The 18,342-nt window shown below is 41.2% G+C and overlaps 1 protein-coding gene across 20 annotated transcripts in view; it reads right to left on the bottom strand.

Annotated features, from left to right (window-relative positions):
- USP54 (ubiquitin specific peptidase 54) overlaps positions 1-18,342 on the bottom strand; it is a 118,797-nt gene that overhangs the window by 8,431 nt on the left and 92,024 nt on the right. For 14 of the 20 annotated variants that reach the window (XM_043476563.1, XM_043476566.1, XM_043476565.1 and 11 more), the window contains 4 exons: positions 17,856-18,023; positions 15,275-15,394; positions 14,163-14,358; positions 10,990-12,377 (listed from right to left, as the gene is read on the bottom strand). In XM_043476563.1, the coding sequence (XP_043332498.1) occupies positions 10,990-12,377; positions 14,163-14,358; positions 15,275-15,394; positions 17,856-18,023 (1,872 nt within the window). Of the gene's footprint in view, positions 1-10,989; positions 12,378-14,162; positions 14,359-15,274; positions 15,395-17,855; positions 18,024-18,342 lie in introns of those variants that run through there. The other 6 variants (XM_043476576.1, XM_043476580.1, XM_043476578.1 and 3 more) reach the window with 5 other exon arrangements.

Below are 18,342 nucleotides of genomic sequence, written 5' to 3'. Positions count from 1 at the left end.
GGATTACACGAACAAAAAAATACAGATATATGTACAATAGATTATTGTCTGAGAAGGGTGGGAGCAGGGGTAAACAGTAGGGACTGATTTAAGGAAAGGAGAGAGAAACAAATTTTCTATAATAAAAACATCATGTATGTTATGATCCCATTTATATGCAATTATTCCTCTTTTTTTTTTTTTTAAAGCCATTTCTTCAGTGACTGTGATGGGCAGCCAGATTTAAGAATTATAGCTGTAATGGTTAGAGTTTGCTCAGTCGCTCAGTCGTGTACGACTCTTTGTGATCCCAGGGACTGTAGCCCACCAGGTTCCTCTATCCATGGGGTTCTCCAGGCAAGAATACTGGAGGGGGTTGTCATTTCCTCCTCTGGGAGGATCTTCCCAATCCAGGGATCAAACCCCTGTCTCCTGTGTCTCTTGCACTGGCAGGCTGATTCTGTACCACTGAGCCCCCTGGGAAGCCCGGGAGCACACTGATAAGGTAAGATGAGCTTTCTGACTAAGAATGGCTGCCTGTTATTCATGCCCAAGCACTGATGAAATCCTTCATCAGATTGAACTCCTTACTTGCCTTCCGCTTCACTGATACATAAGAGCTGTTGGACAGAACCTGGATCCGCTTATGTGCAGACACTTTTGCTTCATTTTTGAACCAAGTGACCTTAATAGGGACTTCTCCATGAGCCTGGCAATCTAAGAATCTAGAATTTGGAATTCCTCTAATCAAATGTGATTCCCATCTAGTGAACGAGGTAGCCACTGGAAATCTCCTGAAGAGAATAGACACTGATTCCTTTAAAGACATTTAAACAGAGGTGAAGGTGGCCTCGGTAAGGGGCACTGTTGAGGGCACTTCTGGCTTTGATAGAAAGCAGAATTAAGGTGCCCCTTCATGGATCACAGCCTTGTCATAGTGAAGGGGCCTGTTTAATAACACAGTGAAGCTATGAGCACCAAGATGGACAGGTCATAGTAGAGAGTTCTGATAAAACGTGGTCTACAGGAGGAGGCATGGCAAACCACTCCAGTATTCTTGCCTCTGTTGTTGCTGCTGCTGCTAAGTCACTTCAGTCGTGTCAGACTCTGTGCAACCTCACAGACGGCAGCCCACCAGGCTCCACCATCCCTGGGATTGTCCAGGCAAGAACAGTGGAGTGGGTTGCCATTTCCTTCTCCAATGCGTGAAAGTGAAGTCGCTCGGTTGTGTCCAACTCTTTGCGACCCCATGAACTGCAGCCTGGGGTGCAACCCCACGGGGCTCCTCTATCCATGGGATTTTCCAGGCAGGAGTACTGGATTGGGTTGCCATTGCCTTCTCCGATTCTTGCCTCTAGAACCCCATGAACAGCAGGAGAAGGCAAAAAGATTATGAAACCGGAAGACAAGCCTTCCAGGTCAGGAGGTGTCCAATAAGGTACTGGGAAGGAGCAGAGAGAAAGCTCCAGAAAGAATGAAGAGGCTGGGCCAAAATGGAAATGACACCCAGTTGTGGATGTGTCTGGTAGTGAAAAGTTGTAAAGTCTAATGCTGTAAAGAACAATATTGCAAAAGAACCTGGAACATTAGGCCCATGAATCAAGGTAAACCAGATGTGGTCAAGCAGGAGATAGCAAGAGTAAACATCGACATCTTAGAAATCAGTGAATAAAATGGACAGGAATGGACAAATTTAATTCAGATGACCATTGTATCTACTATTGTGGGCAAGAATCCCTTGGAAGAAATGGAGTAGCCCTTATAGTCAACAAAAGAGACCAAAAAGCAGTTCTTGGGTGCAATCTCAAAAATGATGGAATGATCTCAGTTCATTCCAAGGCATATCATTCAACATCATAGTAATCAAAGTCCATGCCCAACCACTAATGCCGAAGAAGGTGAAGTTGAACGGCTCTGTGAAGACCTACAAGACCTTCTAACAATAATACCAAAAAGATGTCCTTTATATCACAGGGGACTGGAATACAAAAGTTGGAAGTCAAACAATACCTGGAAGAACAGGCAAGTTTGGCCGTGGAATACAAAATGAACCAGGGCAAAGGCTAACAGAGTTCTGTCAGGAGAAACATTGGTCATAACAAACACTCTCTTCCAACAATACAAGAGATGACTCTACACATGGGTATCACCAGATGGTCAATACCGAAATCAGATTGATTATAATTCTTTGCAGCTATAGATGGAGAAGCTCTATACAGTCAGCAAAAATAAGACCTGGAGTTGACTGTACCTCACATCACGAGCTCCTTACTGCAAAATTCAGACTTCAACTGAAGAAAGTAGGGAAAACCACTAGGCCATTCAGGTATGACCTAAACCAAATCCCTTATGGTTATAAAGTAGAGGTGATAAACAGATTCAAGGGATTAGATCTAGCAGACAGAGTGCCTGAAGAACCATGGATGGAGGTTCATAACACTGTATAGGAGGCAGTGACCAAAATCATTCCAAATAAAAAGAAATTCAAGAAGGCTAAGTGGTTGTCTGAGGAGGCTTTACAAATAGCTGAGAAAAGAGCAGCGAAAGGCAAGGGAGAAGGGGAAAGATATACTCAACTGAAGGCAGAGTTCCAGAGAACAGCAAGGAGAGGTAAGAAGGACTTCTTAAATGAACAATGCAAAGAAATAGAGGAAAACAATAGAATGGAAAAGACTACAGATCTCCAGAAAACTGGAGATACCAAGGGGACATTTCATGCAATGGTGGGCAAAATAAAGGACAGAATGGCAAGGATCTAAAAGAAGCAGAAGAGATTAAGAAGAGGTGGCAAGAATACACAGAAGAACCATACAAAAGAAGTCTTAATGACCCTGATAACCACGATAGTGTGGTTACTTACCTAGAGCCAGACATTCTGGAGTATGAAGTCAAGTGGGCCTTAGGAAGCATTACTATGAACAAACCTAGAGGAGGTGATATAATTCCAGTTGAGCTATATAAAATGCTAAAAGATGATTTTGTTAAAGTGCAATACTCAATATGTCAGCAAATTTAGTAAACTCAGCAGTGGCCACAGGACTGGAAAAGGTCAGTTTTCATCCCAATTCCAAAGAAGGGCAATGCCAAAGAATGTTCAAACTACCATACCAACCATGCTCATTTCACATGCGAGCAAGACAACACTCAAGATAACACTCACAAGCTAGGCTTCAGTAGCTTGTGAACCAAGAACTTCCAGATGTACAAGCTGGATTTAGAAACAGCAGAGGAACCAGAGATCAAATTGTCAACATCTGTTGGATCAGAGAAAAAGCAAGGGAATTTCAAAAAAATATCTGCTTCATTGAGATGTAAATACCAAAACATGTTACTTGTCTCCTGAGAAACCTGTGTGTGGGTCAAGAAGCAACAGTTAGAACCTGACAGGGAACAACTGACTGGCTGAAAAATTGGGAAAGGGGTACATCAAGGCTGTGTATTGTCACCCTGCTTATTATAACTTACATGCAGAGTACCTCATGTGAAATGCTGGGCTGGATGAATCACAGGCTGGAATCAAGATTGCCGGGAGAAATATCCACAACCTCAGATACGCAGATGACACCACCCTTATGGCAGAAAGTGAAGAGGAACTGGGGGCTTCTTGATGAGGGTGAAAGAGGAGAGTGGGAAAGCTGGCTTAACACTCAGCATTCAGAAAACTAAGATCACGGCATCTGGTCCCATCACTTAATGGCAAACAGATGGGGAAAAAGTGGAAACAGTGACAGATTTTTTTTTCTTGGGCTCCAAAACCACTGCAGACCGTGACTGCAGCCACAAAATTAAAAGATGTTTGCTCCTTGGAAGGAAAACTATGACAAACCTAGAGACTGTATTAAAAAGCAGAGACATCACTTTGCTGACAAAGGTCTGTCTGGTCAAAGCTATGGCTTTTCTAGTAGTCATATATAGATGTGAGAGTTGGACCATAAAGAAGGCTGAGCACCAAAGAATTGATGCTTTCGAATTGTGGTGCTAGAGAACACTCTTGAGAGTCCCTTGGATAGCAAGGAGACTAAACCAGTAAATCCTAAAGGAAATCAGTCCTGAATGTTTACTGGAAGGACTGATGCTGAAGCTGAAGCTCCAATACTTCGGCCACCTGATGTGAAGAGCAGATTTATTAGAAAAGACACTGATGCTGGGAAAGATTGAAGGCAGGAGGAGAAGGGGACGACAGAGGATGAGATGGTTGGATGGCATCACCGACTTAATGAACATGGGTTTGAGTAAACTCTGGGAGATAGTGAAGGACAGCGAAGCCTGGCATGCTGCAGTGCATTGTTTGCAAAGAGTCAGACACAGCTTAGAGACTGAACAACTGTAAAAAGACATCTGTGGGGCAACTAGGAACAAAAAGAATACCGGCTAGTTATTATATACTGTAGTATAGTAATACTATACTATAGAGTATACAACTGGAAAAAATGAATACTGGTTAGTTACTATATTATATAATTTCTACTATATTATATTAAGAAATTAATGTTAATTTTTTAGGTATAATATTATCATAGTTCGGTTTTTAAAGGGCGCTTCCCTGGTGGCTCAGCGTGAAGAATCCGCCTGCCACTGCAGGGGACACAGATTCACTCTCTGATCCAGGAAGATCCCACATACTGCAGAGCAACTAGGCCCATGCACCACAACAATTGAGCCTGTGCCCTGGAGCCTGGGACCCGCAACTACTGAACCCTGCCCACCCTATAGCTCATATGCTGTAACAAGAGAAGTTACCGCACTGAGAAACCTGGGCACTGCAACTAAAGAAAAGCCCCTGCAGCAACAAAGACACAGCACAGACAAAAAAAGAAGAGAAAAAAAAAAAAAATCCAGTGGGGAAGGGAAAGGGGAAAGAGGGTTGCTAAATCAAAATCAGTCACATGTTGATAATTGGCCAAGATAATCAACATGGAAGTTAGTGATAAGTACAAAGGGGGTGATCATAATACTTCATTGTTGTTGTTCAGTTGCTCAGTTATGTCCAACTCTTTGCAACCCCATGGACTGCGGCATGCCAGGCTTTCCTGTCCTTCACAATCTCCCAGGGCTTGCTGAAACTCATGTCCACTGAGTCGGTGATGTTATCCAACCATCTCATCCTCTATCATTCCCTTCTCCTCCTGCCTTCAATCTTTCCCAGCATCAGCGTCTTTTCTAATAAATCTGCTCTTCGCATCAGGTGGCCAAAGTATTGGAGCTTCAGCTTCAGCATCAGTCCTTCCAATGAATATTCAAGATTGATTTCCTTTAGGATTGACTGGTTTGATCTCCTTGCAGTCTAAGGGACTCTCAAGAGTATTCTCCAACACCACAGTTCAAAAGAATAAATTCTTTGGTGCTCAGCTTTCTTTATACTCCAACTCTCATATCCATACATGACGACTGGAAAAACCATAGCTGTGACTAGACAGACCTTTATTGGCAAAGTAATGTCTCTACTTTTTAATATGCTGTCTAGATTGGCCACAGCTTTTCTTCCAAGGAGCAAACATCTTTTAATTTCACAGCTGCAGTCACCATCTGCAATGATTCTGGAGCTCCAAAAAAAAAAAGTCTCTCACTATTTCGGTTGTTTCCTCATCTATTTGCCATTAAGTGATGGGACAGAAGCCATGATCTTCATTTTTTGAATGTCGAGTTTTAAGCTAACTTTTTCACGCTCCTCTTTCACTTTCATCAAGAGGCTCTTTAGTTCACTTTCTGCCATAAGGGTGGTGTCATCTGCATATCTGAAGTTATTGATATTTCTCCTGGCAATCTTGATTCCAGCTTGTGTTTCATCCAGCCTGGCATTTTGCATGATGTACTCTGCATGTAAGTTAAATAAGCAGGGTGACAATATACAGCCGTGATGTGCTCCTTTTCCTATTTGGAACCAGTCTGTTGTTCCCTGTCAGGTTCTAACTGTTGCTTCTTAACATGCATACAGGTTTCTCAGGAGGCAGGTAAGGTGGTCTGGTATTCCCATTTCTTGAAGAATCTTCCACAGTTTGATGTGATCCACATAGTCTAAGGCTTTAGCATAGTCAGTGAAGCGAAGTAGATGTTTTTCTGGAATTCTCTTGCTTTTTCTAGGATCCAACGGATGTTGGCAATTTGATCTCTGGTTCCTCTGCCTTTTCTAAATCCAGTTTGAACATCTGGAAGTTCTCGGTTTATGTACTGTTGAAGCATAGCTTGGAGAATTTTGAGCATAACTTTGCTAGCATGTGAAATGACTGCAACTGTGCGGTAGTTTGAACATTCTCTGGCATTGTCTTTCTTTGGGATTGGAATGAAAACTGACCTTTTCCAGTTCTGGGGCAACTGCTGAGTTTTCCAAATTTGCTAGGATATCATAACATTAACTCATTACAATTTTGAAGTTTTCCATAACGAAAAGTTATTTTTTATTTTTAGTATGATGTGAACCAACTTCAACATACTATAAAATTTAGAATGTAGGTCAAGGGCAGTTGTCACATACCTTTCAGGAACTACAGTCATGTCAAATTCAATTTGGCCACAAAATACCATATACTATATGATTCTATTTATATGAAATGCTCAAGGTAGGTTATCTATAGACAGAAAGTAGATTAGAGGCTTACTGACACGTTTTTAGGGTACTGAAAAAACACTTTAAAACTGATTTGTGGTGAAGGGTGGATGACTATGAATATACTAAAAAACCATTGAACTGTGCACTTTAAATAGGTGAGCTGTCCAGTATGTAAATTATATACCAATAAAGCTTTTTTTTAAAAGTAATAAGTCAGAGAAAGACAAAAAACATATGATCATACTTATATGTGGGGTCTTAAAAGAATTAAACTCATAGAAACAGAATGCAATGATAGTTGCCAAAAGCTAGGGGTTGGGGGAAATATAGAGATATTGGTCAAAGGGTACACATTTCCAATTATAAGATGAATAAGTTCTGAGAATCCTAATGTATAGCATGGTGACTATAGTTAACTATGTTGTGTTATTATATACCTGAAAGTTGTTAAGATAGTAGATCTTAATTAAATATTCTCACCACACACACACACACACACACAGCAGTTATTAGGTATGGTGATCGTTTTGTTCACTACCTTTATTGTAATCACTCAGCAACATATACATGTATCAACCATCACACTGCATACTTTAAACTTACACAGTGTTACTTATCAACTATAGATACAAATCTGGAGGAAGAAAGTAATTTTGTGCTTAATAAATGCTTTCCAATAAAAGAGGACTCCCCTAAAGATATATTCTATCATATATGGACCCTAACCAGCATTTTCCTCTCGATTTCCTTCCTTCATCTACTTCTCGATTTATTCCACTGATCTCTTCTTTATTCTGTCATGTCAGTTCTGAAAGACTCGATTTAAAAGAGACTAACCAAAATAGAAAGTGAAGAGGAACTAAAACGCCTCTTGATGAAAGTGAAAGAGGAGAGTGAAAAAGTTGGCTTAAAGCTCAACATTTAGAAAACTAAGATCATGGCATCTGGTCCCATCACTTCATGGCAAATAGATGGGGAAACAGTGTCAGACTTTATTTTTTTGGGCTCCAAAATCACTGCAGATGGTGATTGCAGCCATGAAATTAAAAGACGCTTACTCCTTGGAAGGAAAGTTATGACCAATCTAGATAGCATATTAAAAAGCAGAGACATTACTTTGCCAACAAAGGTCCGTCTAGTCAAGGCTATGGTTTTTCCAGTAGTCATGTATGGATGTGAGAGTTGGACTGTGAAGAAAGCTGAGCGCCAAAAAATTGATGCTTTTAAACTGTGGTGTTGGAGAAGACTCTTGAGAGTCCCTTGGACTGCAGGGAGATCCAACCAATCCATCCTATAGAAGATCAGTCCTGGGTGTTCATTGGAAGGACTGATGCTGAGGCTGAAATTCCAATACTTTGGCCATCTCATGCAAAGAGTTGACTCATTGGAGAAGACCCTGATGCTGGGAGGGATTGGGGGCAGGAGGAGAAGGGGACGACAGAGGATGAGATGGCTGGATGGCATCACCGACTCGATCGACATGAGTTTGGGTAAACTCTGGGAGTTGGTGATGGACAGGGAGGCCTGGCGTGCTGCAATTCATGGGTCGCAAAGAGTAGGACATGACTGAGCGACTGAACTGAACTGAACTGAACCAAAATACAGCCTACTTTGGTTTGACAAGTTATTTTCAGGACTGATTCATCAAATGGATTTTAAAAATTAGTTTTCTTTCACTATCAAGTACAAATTAATGGTTGGCAAGGTATGCTTTCATACTGCTTTCAGAAGTATAATCTTCCTGAGTTTGCCAGTATGTATCAAGAGATTTTTTTAAAGTTTATAACTTTCAGCTAGTTATTATCCTTCTAAAAGTTTATTCTAAGGAGTTTATCAGAAATGTGGCCAAACTCTTTAAGTATAAAGATACTCATCACAGTGCTATATTACCAAAAAATTGGAAGTAAATACTCAACCAGAGTAGAATGGTTGAATATATTATGGTACATTCATGTAAAGCATATTATAGTCATTAAAAGTAGTTTTTTCCAAAGGGAAAATGTTTATGGATATAAGAAAATCATGGGACTAAACTGTATACATATTTTACAATGATTCTACTTTTGGTCAAAACAATACAAATAAATATATAGTATATATGCATAAAAAACAAAACCAGCAGCAACATGGCTGAACCTATAGATTATATTAAGTGAAGTAAATCAGAGAAAGACAAATTTACATCACTTGTACGTGGAATCTAAAAAGATGATGCAAATGAACTTATTTATAAAACAGAAACTGACTCACAGACACAGAAACCAAACTTTTGGTTATCAAAGAGGAAAGAGGGGAAGGGATAAACTGGGAGTTTGGGATTAACATATATATACTACTATATAGAAAATATATAAACAAGGACCTATTGCATAGCACAGGTAATAGTAAATATTTTGTAATAACCCATAATGGAAAAAAATCTGAAAAACAATACACACACATATATATGTATATATATTAACATACATATGTATACAATGGCTCAGCAATAAAGAATCAGCCTGCATTGTAGGAGAAGCAGGTTTCATTCCTGAGTCAGGAGGATCCCCTGGAGCAGGAAATGGCAACTCACTCCAGTATTCTTGTCTGAAAAATTCCATGGACAGAGGAGCCTGGCAGGCTATAGTCCAAGGAGTCACAAAGAGTCGGACATAACTAAGCAAGCATGCACATATATATATGTATATACATACATTATATATATTAATATATGAACTGAGTCACTTTGCTGTATACTATATACCTAAAACTAATACAAAAAAAAAGAAAAACCTAATACAACTGTAAATCAACTATACTTCAATTTTTTAAAAAACTGTATCAACCAGGGCTGGGACACAACCCAAAACCAGAAGTAAACTCATGAAATTACTGAGTGGGGTTATCAATGATTTTTCTTACTTTATATATTTTCAAAAGTATCTATAGTAAAAAAAAAATTGTTGCTATTTGGGGTGCAGGCTAAGTCGCTTCAGTGTGTCCAACTCTTTGCAACTCTACAGACTGTAGCTCGCCAGGCTCCTCTGTTCAGGAGATTCTCCAGGCAAGAATACTGGAGTGGGTTGCCATGCCCTCCTCCAGGGAATCTTCCTGACCCCAGGGATTGAACCCGTGTCTCTTACATCTCCTGCCTTGGCAGGAGGGTTCTTTACCACTAGCACTACCTGGGAAGCCCACTGTTTGGGGTAACATATGGACTTTTTGTTTTGTTTGTACTATAATGCTTGACATTCAATTGGTGAGTTCAATTTTAGTCACACTGTATTTTTTATATGTGTTTCTTATTCTTAAAACACTTCACATTTGTATATTCTTTCTCTGTTATGTTGGACAGGATCTAACTGAGGCAAACTCCAACTTTTCCTTATTCTTTAGAATCTTCCCATACTGCTCTGTCCTATGTATCTAAGGATCATAAATGTTATTGCAAAGTCTAGAGTGAAGATCCCAAGAAAAACATATCTTAATATCAAATCTTATATTTATGTGATGACCCCCACTCTGACACTACTGGAAACACAGAAGATTCTGAATAAACACTTGTTGGGCTGTAATTAAATGTTGGTTGGCAATATGCAAAGAATCTATACTACTTGAACTGAAGATACATTTCTCTGAGTCAGTTTCACAAATCATACGTATCCTTTTAAGAGTTGCAAAGTATCTTTAAAAGAAAATCACTGAACCAATTTTCTTATACGTAACAGCTTAAATATTAAATGACTTATCCAAATTTATACTGACAGTTAATGATGGAGACAGGACGATAATTCAGGCTTTGGAGTTCTTAAGTACATCAATCCTAAATTATAAATATCCTTTATGTCTTCAGCTTATAGAATTATGTATATACTATGCATTTAACATTAGACTTCACTCTTCACACAATATAATCTCACAAAGAGTCAGTGAACAGGTACCCTACAGGCATACCTCCTTGAAAATTCTAAATCTGGTAGTTCCAGAATGGATGAGGGAAGGTCTTGATATAGCTGGTTCATTACAATCTGGAAATGCTACATTGGAGACCTGGCTCAGTGTGGACATCCTTGTTGCAAGTTGCATCTAGAAGCTGGATCTTGGGATCAGTTCAGTTCCTAAGCCATGGAAGGATGACTTACCCACTCAGCCTCCCCTGTCTCATGCTTAATCACTCTCAAAGGCCTAAGAACCACTCCTTAGCATGTATACTGCAGCAGCCCTGGGCATACAGTAATTGATCTCTTTCTTTAGAAGGAGGGAACTAGCCTGTGAGTGATGATTCTGCCCCCATTCTCTACTCTAGCCAGGAAAATGTCTAGCTCTTATCATGAAGTTGTTATAAATAAAGTCAGAAATTCTGCTGCAGCCACCTAAGCTGAGGATATTATTTAGATAGAACACCATCCCCCCTTCTGATCTTATCCTCCTGCCTTCAGCTTTTCTATGTCCCCCACACCTCCTGCCCCTGGTTGCATTCTTACCTGTTTGGCTCAGCGGGTTCCAGGCTACTTCCTGCTGCCCACATCCAGAACAGCCAGATTGAGAAACCTGAAGACTGGCTTGGTAGAGAGACTCCAATTCTGAGGTCTCCTGCTCTGTGTCCTGGTTCCAATGTGGATGCAAAATGATGTGGTTTCTTTCTGGATAGGTTACACAGGTATGGGAATCATGAGGGGAGGACTTCACTCCTGGCCCAGGGACCCCATGTTTAAGCTGAGAATCACAGAGCCTTGTGACATTCACCCAAGAATCCAAAGGCAAGCAAGTCCCTAAATCGACACTGCTGCCCAGCTCCTTAGGCCCAGCATCTCTCACTTGAGACGGTTTCCCATGGTAAATACCTGACTCTGCCAACCTGGGATGTCCTCCCCTAGAAGCTTCACCATTAGGCGGCCCAGAGTTCATGGCAAGAGAAGGATGATTAGCAGGCTCTTCCCAGGAAGGCAGTTTGTTCCTACCATCCAAAGAGGGTTGTTGTTTTGCCCAAGACCAGTGGCCTTTCCCTTGACCATGTGGGAAAGGAGGCTTACAGTCAGAAGGTGGAGAGTCCTTCCTTAGACTATTTGGCAAACTTCTATCCTGGGCACCTGTACCATCCCTGGTGGAGGCACTGTGCATCCTCTGGAACTGCTCTGCCAAAGAGCGGACAAGCCCCTTGGTGGTAGGAAACTCTGGCATAGAGGGCTCCTCGCTGCCTCGGTCCATATTTGAAGTCAATGGAGTTTTGAGGTTGTGGGTTTGGAGGCATTGGTTAGTTTTCTGTACAGCATTAGAAGAGTGAAGCACAGATGAGGAAGGAGCAGGCTTTACGGGGTGGCAGGCCCTGTGCAGAGAAAGGCTAGGCTGAGCTGCTGAACTTGAGGGACCACAGCCTAGACTGTGCGTGTCTCCTCTCTCAGAGGTGGCTGTTATTCCAATTGGCTGTGACCAAGGCATCGCCAGGGATGAGTCAGCAGGATCCCTCCTTTCTTGGAATAGCTGTTCTTGATCAGTGTCTCTTCCTTCTTGTTGGGGGAACCTGGTGCAGCTGCCATCGTCACCCCTGCAGCTTTGCCGCTCATCCTCTGGTTCCCAAGCACGAGGAGAGTCCGTCTCAGTTCTCCCAGGTGTTCTAGGTAAGCCCTGCCTGTGAAACACAGAGGGGTCAACACTGTCCACCTCAACTGGAGTAAGAAGGTTCGAGGCAGACCCACGGGGGGAATTGTGCTGTGGAGCAGACAGGGCGGATGAGTCTGGGAATAACGGCGAGTGTGACTCATGGCAGGAAGCAGGTGAGTAAATGAAAGTACTGGCCCCAAACTCCGTATTTGTGTAGGGTTCCAGTTGGGCCTCCTGGCTTAACAATACTTGGAGCGGGATAGGCTGTTCACTGAAATAAATAAAGAGAGCCAGTCATAAGCTGTCTTAATTGACAAGATTACTTACAAAAAGAACTGTTCATTTGGTTCCCATTTCTAGCTATTCACAGAGGGAATGGTGAAAAGAAATAGAAAGACAAGCATAAGTAGAGTCAACAGATTGGAGGTTCACGAGAGAAGGCATGTGGTCAGCTCATACCCAAGTAACGGGTAATATCAATTCTCTTTATTAAATATCCTCATCAAAGTTGTACACAGTGATAGTAAGCAAAGCTCTTGCCAATATTCTTCATTACCTGTAAAGTCCCATTCCAATCATCCTCTACTTAAAAATTCAAAAACAAACATTTCTAGTCCCACATGCAGATGACAAGAGAAGGTAAGCAAAGCCTAGAGATCACTCATACCTAGGGTCCTGAGAGGCAGATCAGCCAAAAGAACCAGAAGGCCATATTTACAGAGTACAGGATGATTTGGGCTCCCGGCATTAATAGAAAGAGCAACCATTTCAAGTGTATTCTTATAATCTGGATTTGATTGTGTTTATTCACTGAGATGCTTCCCCAAAGTAACAAATGGTGACTCTCTTGAGATCCGGGAGTGGGAGTAGGGATTAAATGCATTTAATTGGTTTCTTGCTAATTGTTTTATATTTCTGATCTGAAAATCTCATTAGAAGCACTTAGATATAACCTTAATTACTCACATATATCAAGTAAGATTTCTGAAAAGAGTTTAGCTCCCTCAATTGCTTACACTCAAATATATCTCCGATCAGACTGTCAAATCAGCATTCAACTAGTGGAGTAAATAGGAGAAAAGAAGAAAATGGAAGATCCTAGCTAGGAGCATTAAATTTCAATGATAATATACTATAAACTTTTGTAGATATAGTAATTCTATCACCCTTGTAACACTGTGAAGAATGTATTACTTATAAGGGAAACATAATGGAGTCCAAAAGACCTGGATTTCAAATTCCATGCTTCTACCACTTACTAGCTGAGTAATCCTGGGTATCATACTTAGTTAATCCTCTCTGAGCCTGAGTTTCCTTATTTATAAACCATTGCTAAATAGTAATCCCTGTCTCCTAAAGGTGTAAAATAAAACATGAAAGTATTTAGCTTACTGCCTGGGCAAATATTCAAAAAATGTTAGCTTCCTTTATAATATTTATATTCTGAAAACTACTCAGGCTTATTAACAGCCAACATTAATTCTTACTTAATTCTATCTATTCTAAGTAACAGCCAGTTTCAAGGGCTAAAATGTGGGAACTATACTAATGTCCATGGGGACTTTTTTCCTATTCCTGACCATAGGGAAGAAAAACAAAGGGAATCTTTGTGTCTCCTCTCAGTCGCTGAGTCAGAGCAAGGAAGACTGCTTTCTCTGCTTCCTTAAGGGACAGGAGACACTGAAATCCCCAAATAAATCACATGGTTTCTACTGCAAAGTGAAATGCAACTCAGACTGCCATGTCTAAGATCATAATATGTGCCAATTTAATAATCATGTTATTACACAAGTCCAGAGACAAACTCACCCACAGGAAATATGGACAAGTGGTCTATTTATGACGCTATGCTTTCTGTATCTTTCTAGGAACTGTTAAGAGAAGGACCAGCAGTGGGATGAGCTTTTCACTGTATATCTGACCTGAGAGAAGAAATCTTTCCAGAGGACTCTTCTCTCTCCCCTGGAGTCGCCAAGACAATGAGAGCTGGCTATGGAGCACCCATGGTCACTTCCTCCCCTGGCGTCCATAAACTACAGTGGTTCCCAGGCACTACCTTGTCGGCTGAGGGAGGGCTCCCCCCTGTGAGGGGAGGCAGGCTGAGGGCTGCGACGGCGGCTGAGATGATTGCTGCTGCTGCATGCGCTCCTGCAGGCTCCGTGCTTTTCGAATACTGATTTGCAACTTCTTATCGACTAGGGCTCTGCTGTGCGTGCTAGAGCTGGCACCATGCAGGGCAAGTCTTAGTTTAGCTAAAATGCAAAAGAAAATACAGCAGAAACAGAACACAAAAATACAAACAAAAATAAAAAATAAAATTCAACCAAAAATGAGCAAAGTTATGCAATAAAACTGAAAATATGCAGCAGAACTACAAGGCATGGACCATGCATATGGTATCCAGGGCACAAGGCTGCCTCTGGCTGTAAGGAACATTCATGGAAGCCATGGAGGCCAAACAGGTTAATTCAAATTTAAAAATCAAACAAACAAAAAGCTAAACTAAAATGAGTCAAGAAGATAAATTGGTGCTTCCATCTCAGATGTTACCACTCTCATTGTCCTTTGCAACTGACCTGTCCAACTCTGGTCTTCATTCTCTGTTCACGACACCCCCTTCCTGACAGTCAGCAGCAGAACTAAGATCCAAACCTGCATCTGTCTTTATAGAACACAGCTTCTTGTGGGTCATATTTAAGAACCAGATACAAATTCTTAGTCCCTTGCTGTAACCCTATGCTGCAGCATACCAGGAAGGCAGGGGAGAAACGTAAAGAATCAAATATGCAGTAAGAAGTCACAGACCTAGGAAGTCACAGCCAATTTACTCATTTCTTCCTGCCCTAAGCTCCACTGCGCTAGTCAGTAACTAGCACAAGAGCAGACTAACCTCGCATCTGAGACCTAACTTTATTTGGGGATTAGGAGATAGGTATGGCTGGATAGTTCATTTGTAGACTCCTGCTGAGATTTTTCCAGTAAATACCCACAGGCCACAGTGACAGTGCCTAGCACATTTAGAAATCTGAAAGGAAAAGATAGCTAAAGGGCCTCAGTTTGGGGGAGTGAAAGTAATGAAACCTAAAAGCTCTTTTTATCCTATCTGAGTGAATAACTATCATGAAGTTAGTCAAAAGTGCCATAGCCATAGCGGTTAGAGTTACTTACAGATAGCTTCGTTACAGAGAGCCAAAGCGGCAGCACAGTCTCCCTTCTGCTCCAGATGCAGCGACTCTTCAAACACTGAATCTGCCTCTTGCAGGGACCTCTCAAAGCCGTCACTCCTCCCTGAAAGGGCCAGCACTTTTCATTTTCATAACAACCTGTTCCAACTTTTCCTATGTACCGTTGTTTCCTTTAGGTGTACATAGATCCTCACTGCTGAGTCTTTGGTCCACCTTTATTCCAACTGACCATTACTAGTAAGAATTCTCTGAAACATGTAGGACATCCATTTTTCTTTGCCTTAACTGAGACCTTACCAAAGCCGTGAAGGAGGGGCATGTCATTGTCCACCACATATTTCAACTCCAAGACCTCTTAGGACGTCCCTCAAGAAAGAACAAAGTACTGTCTATAATATAAGGGTGGGTTCTTTTGCCTGGGAATGACCTGCTTCCCACAAGATTGCAACAAGATACTTCTTGGCAATGTGTGTCCAGAACCCCAAATCTCCACCGAGACCTCCACTGTTGTGTTAAGGCAAAAGTGGCCTCATGACTCTGTGGATAGTCATGTGTAACACTTCTTTCCTGTACCAATTCATAGTCCTCTCTATACCACCCGCACCTGGAAAATCAGTACTCCTCTCGGGCACAGGTGTTCTACAGTTCCTAACTTCAATATATCTACCAAGTCGGTGGAACCATCTTTGTTCTTGGTTTGCACACACTTATCTTTCATCAGCAAGGCTAAGTATTTACTTCTGTCCTGCCCTTGCTCACCCAACCTACCGTAAAAGAGTCACCTTCCCACATAGTGACCATGAAATGTTGCCTTCTCCCCAAAAGTGAATATGTGCCAAAGCAGGACAGGAGTTGAAGGATAGTGCCAGATAAAGAGTGACAAACTACTATAAATGTAACTTCTATAAAAGAATCCTCCAGTTTATGTATCCCACTGCCTTTTATTCACTCATAACCATAAATCAGTAGTAAGCTGTAATGTAACTTCATCTGTGATTGGAATTAATGGTGAGTTTCACAAGCTCACAAGAAAAAAGAAATCATACTATTTCTCCCATAATATCCCCATCCTCCATTAACCTCCAGCTGGACATGGTAAGAAAAGCTCTTCCATACCCCTAACATTCACTCCTTAGTCCACTAATAACTTTTGGAGAATAATGGGAAGACAGTGGAAGTAGCATTTGGGTTCTACTCCACCACTAGAGTTATGGTCCCTGGGGTAGGGGGTACACAGGCCTGAAATTTTCTCATTATATCTGAAATCAACTGAATCTATGCAACCTTTATAACCAGAGGTGGTGGCTACAGCATTAAAAAATGTTCTCTACAGAGACACAGGAAAACTACAGCTGGCCAATCATTGTACTAAATTATAATTCTTATCCTCCAGAATTCTTAGCACTCCATTCCTTGCTGTTCCAGGAGATGCTAAACCAAAACATCTGGAGAACTGACAGTGAAATACAACCAGAGGGACCCACTCTCAACTCTAAAGTACTACCCAACTGACAGAGTGGGGAGAAAGGCAAGGGAGGAAGATAACAAGACCCCTCTTTCAGAAGCAACATAAAGTCGAGACACCAATGTGATATAGCTTAAGGAAAAAAAATAAGAAAAAAAAAATCTAAGTATAGGGATATCTAAAAAATTAGGAAAGGTAAGCTAATTTGGAGACAAATACAATATTCTGGGAAGTATAAAGCAACAATTGCCTTGAATCAAAAGACAGTAGAATTAGAGGAGAAAAGGAGCCCCCCCCAAAAGCCCAGGAAGTTTCTCTGAGTGTTGATAAGAAGAAAGAAGTGATTAAGAGAAAGCAGCCACCCAAAGCAGTCCAGGCTCCTGTTCTTTACACTGCTTTAGCACAATCTGTATCTGGCTGGAGGTTCTGAACAATAATTTATTTCATACACAAACAGAGATATAGGTTTCAGGGCCTATTTAAAATAGATGCCTCAGCCTTTTTAAACCCTTATTTTGAAGGCTAGTCTCTGCTGGTGTAAAATGACATCTTAAAGCAATCGAAGAAAAAAACCAGTAACTAATTTGGGGCAGCCAGAGCAGCTGAAATAAAGGCCAGGAAAACTGTGTGAGGTTGGAAGATGAACCATCACAGGATGAAAAGGCAGTCAGCCTCTTGTTCTTAGAACCTGCTTGGTAGATCCACTTCCCTGAGGCTCCAGGTAGGAAATCTCAAGGGCATTTTTCTGCTGAGCAAGAAGAATTCCCCTCACAGTCAGTGTGGTTCACTCATTGCTTTTTTCTGCTGTTTCTGAACTGTGAATAGTTTAATTTACACCTTCTATAGCTGCTCATCAGAAATACTTTCCATGAACACTATACTATCTCTAATCTACAAGCTTTTAACAGACAGGCCCCAAATCAGTGCCTGTCTCTAACAAACAGGCTGTTACCTCCTACTTTAGTTTTCACTGAAATGGCTAAATTAAGATAAAATACAACTCTGCTAAAGAAAAGACAGAATTTATGAGCTCAAATACCTTTTTCCTTCCCCCTCTCTCTGTCCCCATCACCCACAACCTAATGCTCACAACAATTACCCTGATTCTGCAGTTCATCCAAGTCCATGAAGCGGCTGGGATGAGGGTTAAACCCTTTAGCTGCCTCTAATTCCTTCTCTCGTTTCCTCCGAAGTTCCTGCTCCTGTGCCCTTCTGGCCACTTCTTCCTGCAATTCATCCAGTTCAGTTTTGGAAGGTATCTCCCCACCTGTAATACAAGCAAGGGAGAAGAGAAATCGCCACTTTCCCATAACCAAGACTAAGCACCTGCTATATTCATGGTCACCACACTGCTTTTTCTTGGGAACTCTTGGCTTCAGTTTGGAATGCAAATTTGGACAGTGTTTTCCATATCAGATTCAGGATGAGGCCTGGGCCATGAATAATAACAGTGATATTTATTGAGCACTTTATAACAAAAATAACAACACAGCAACTAACATTTGTTGCATATTTACTCTGTGACAGGCATAGTTGAAAGCACTTTCACCTGTATTATGTCATGTAATTCTCACAATATGTGAGGT

The sequence above is a fragment of the Cervus canadensis genome, chromosome 8, assembly GCF_019320065.1.
Source record: "Cervus canadensis isolate Bull #8, Minnesota chromosome 8, ASM1932006v1, whole genome shotgun sequence".
NCBI lineage: Eukaryota > Metazoa > Chordata > Mammalia > Artiodactyla > Cervidae > Cervus > Cervus canadensis.
This window is presented reverse-complemented; position numbering and strand designations above follow the sequence as displayed.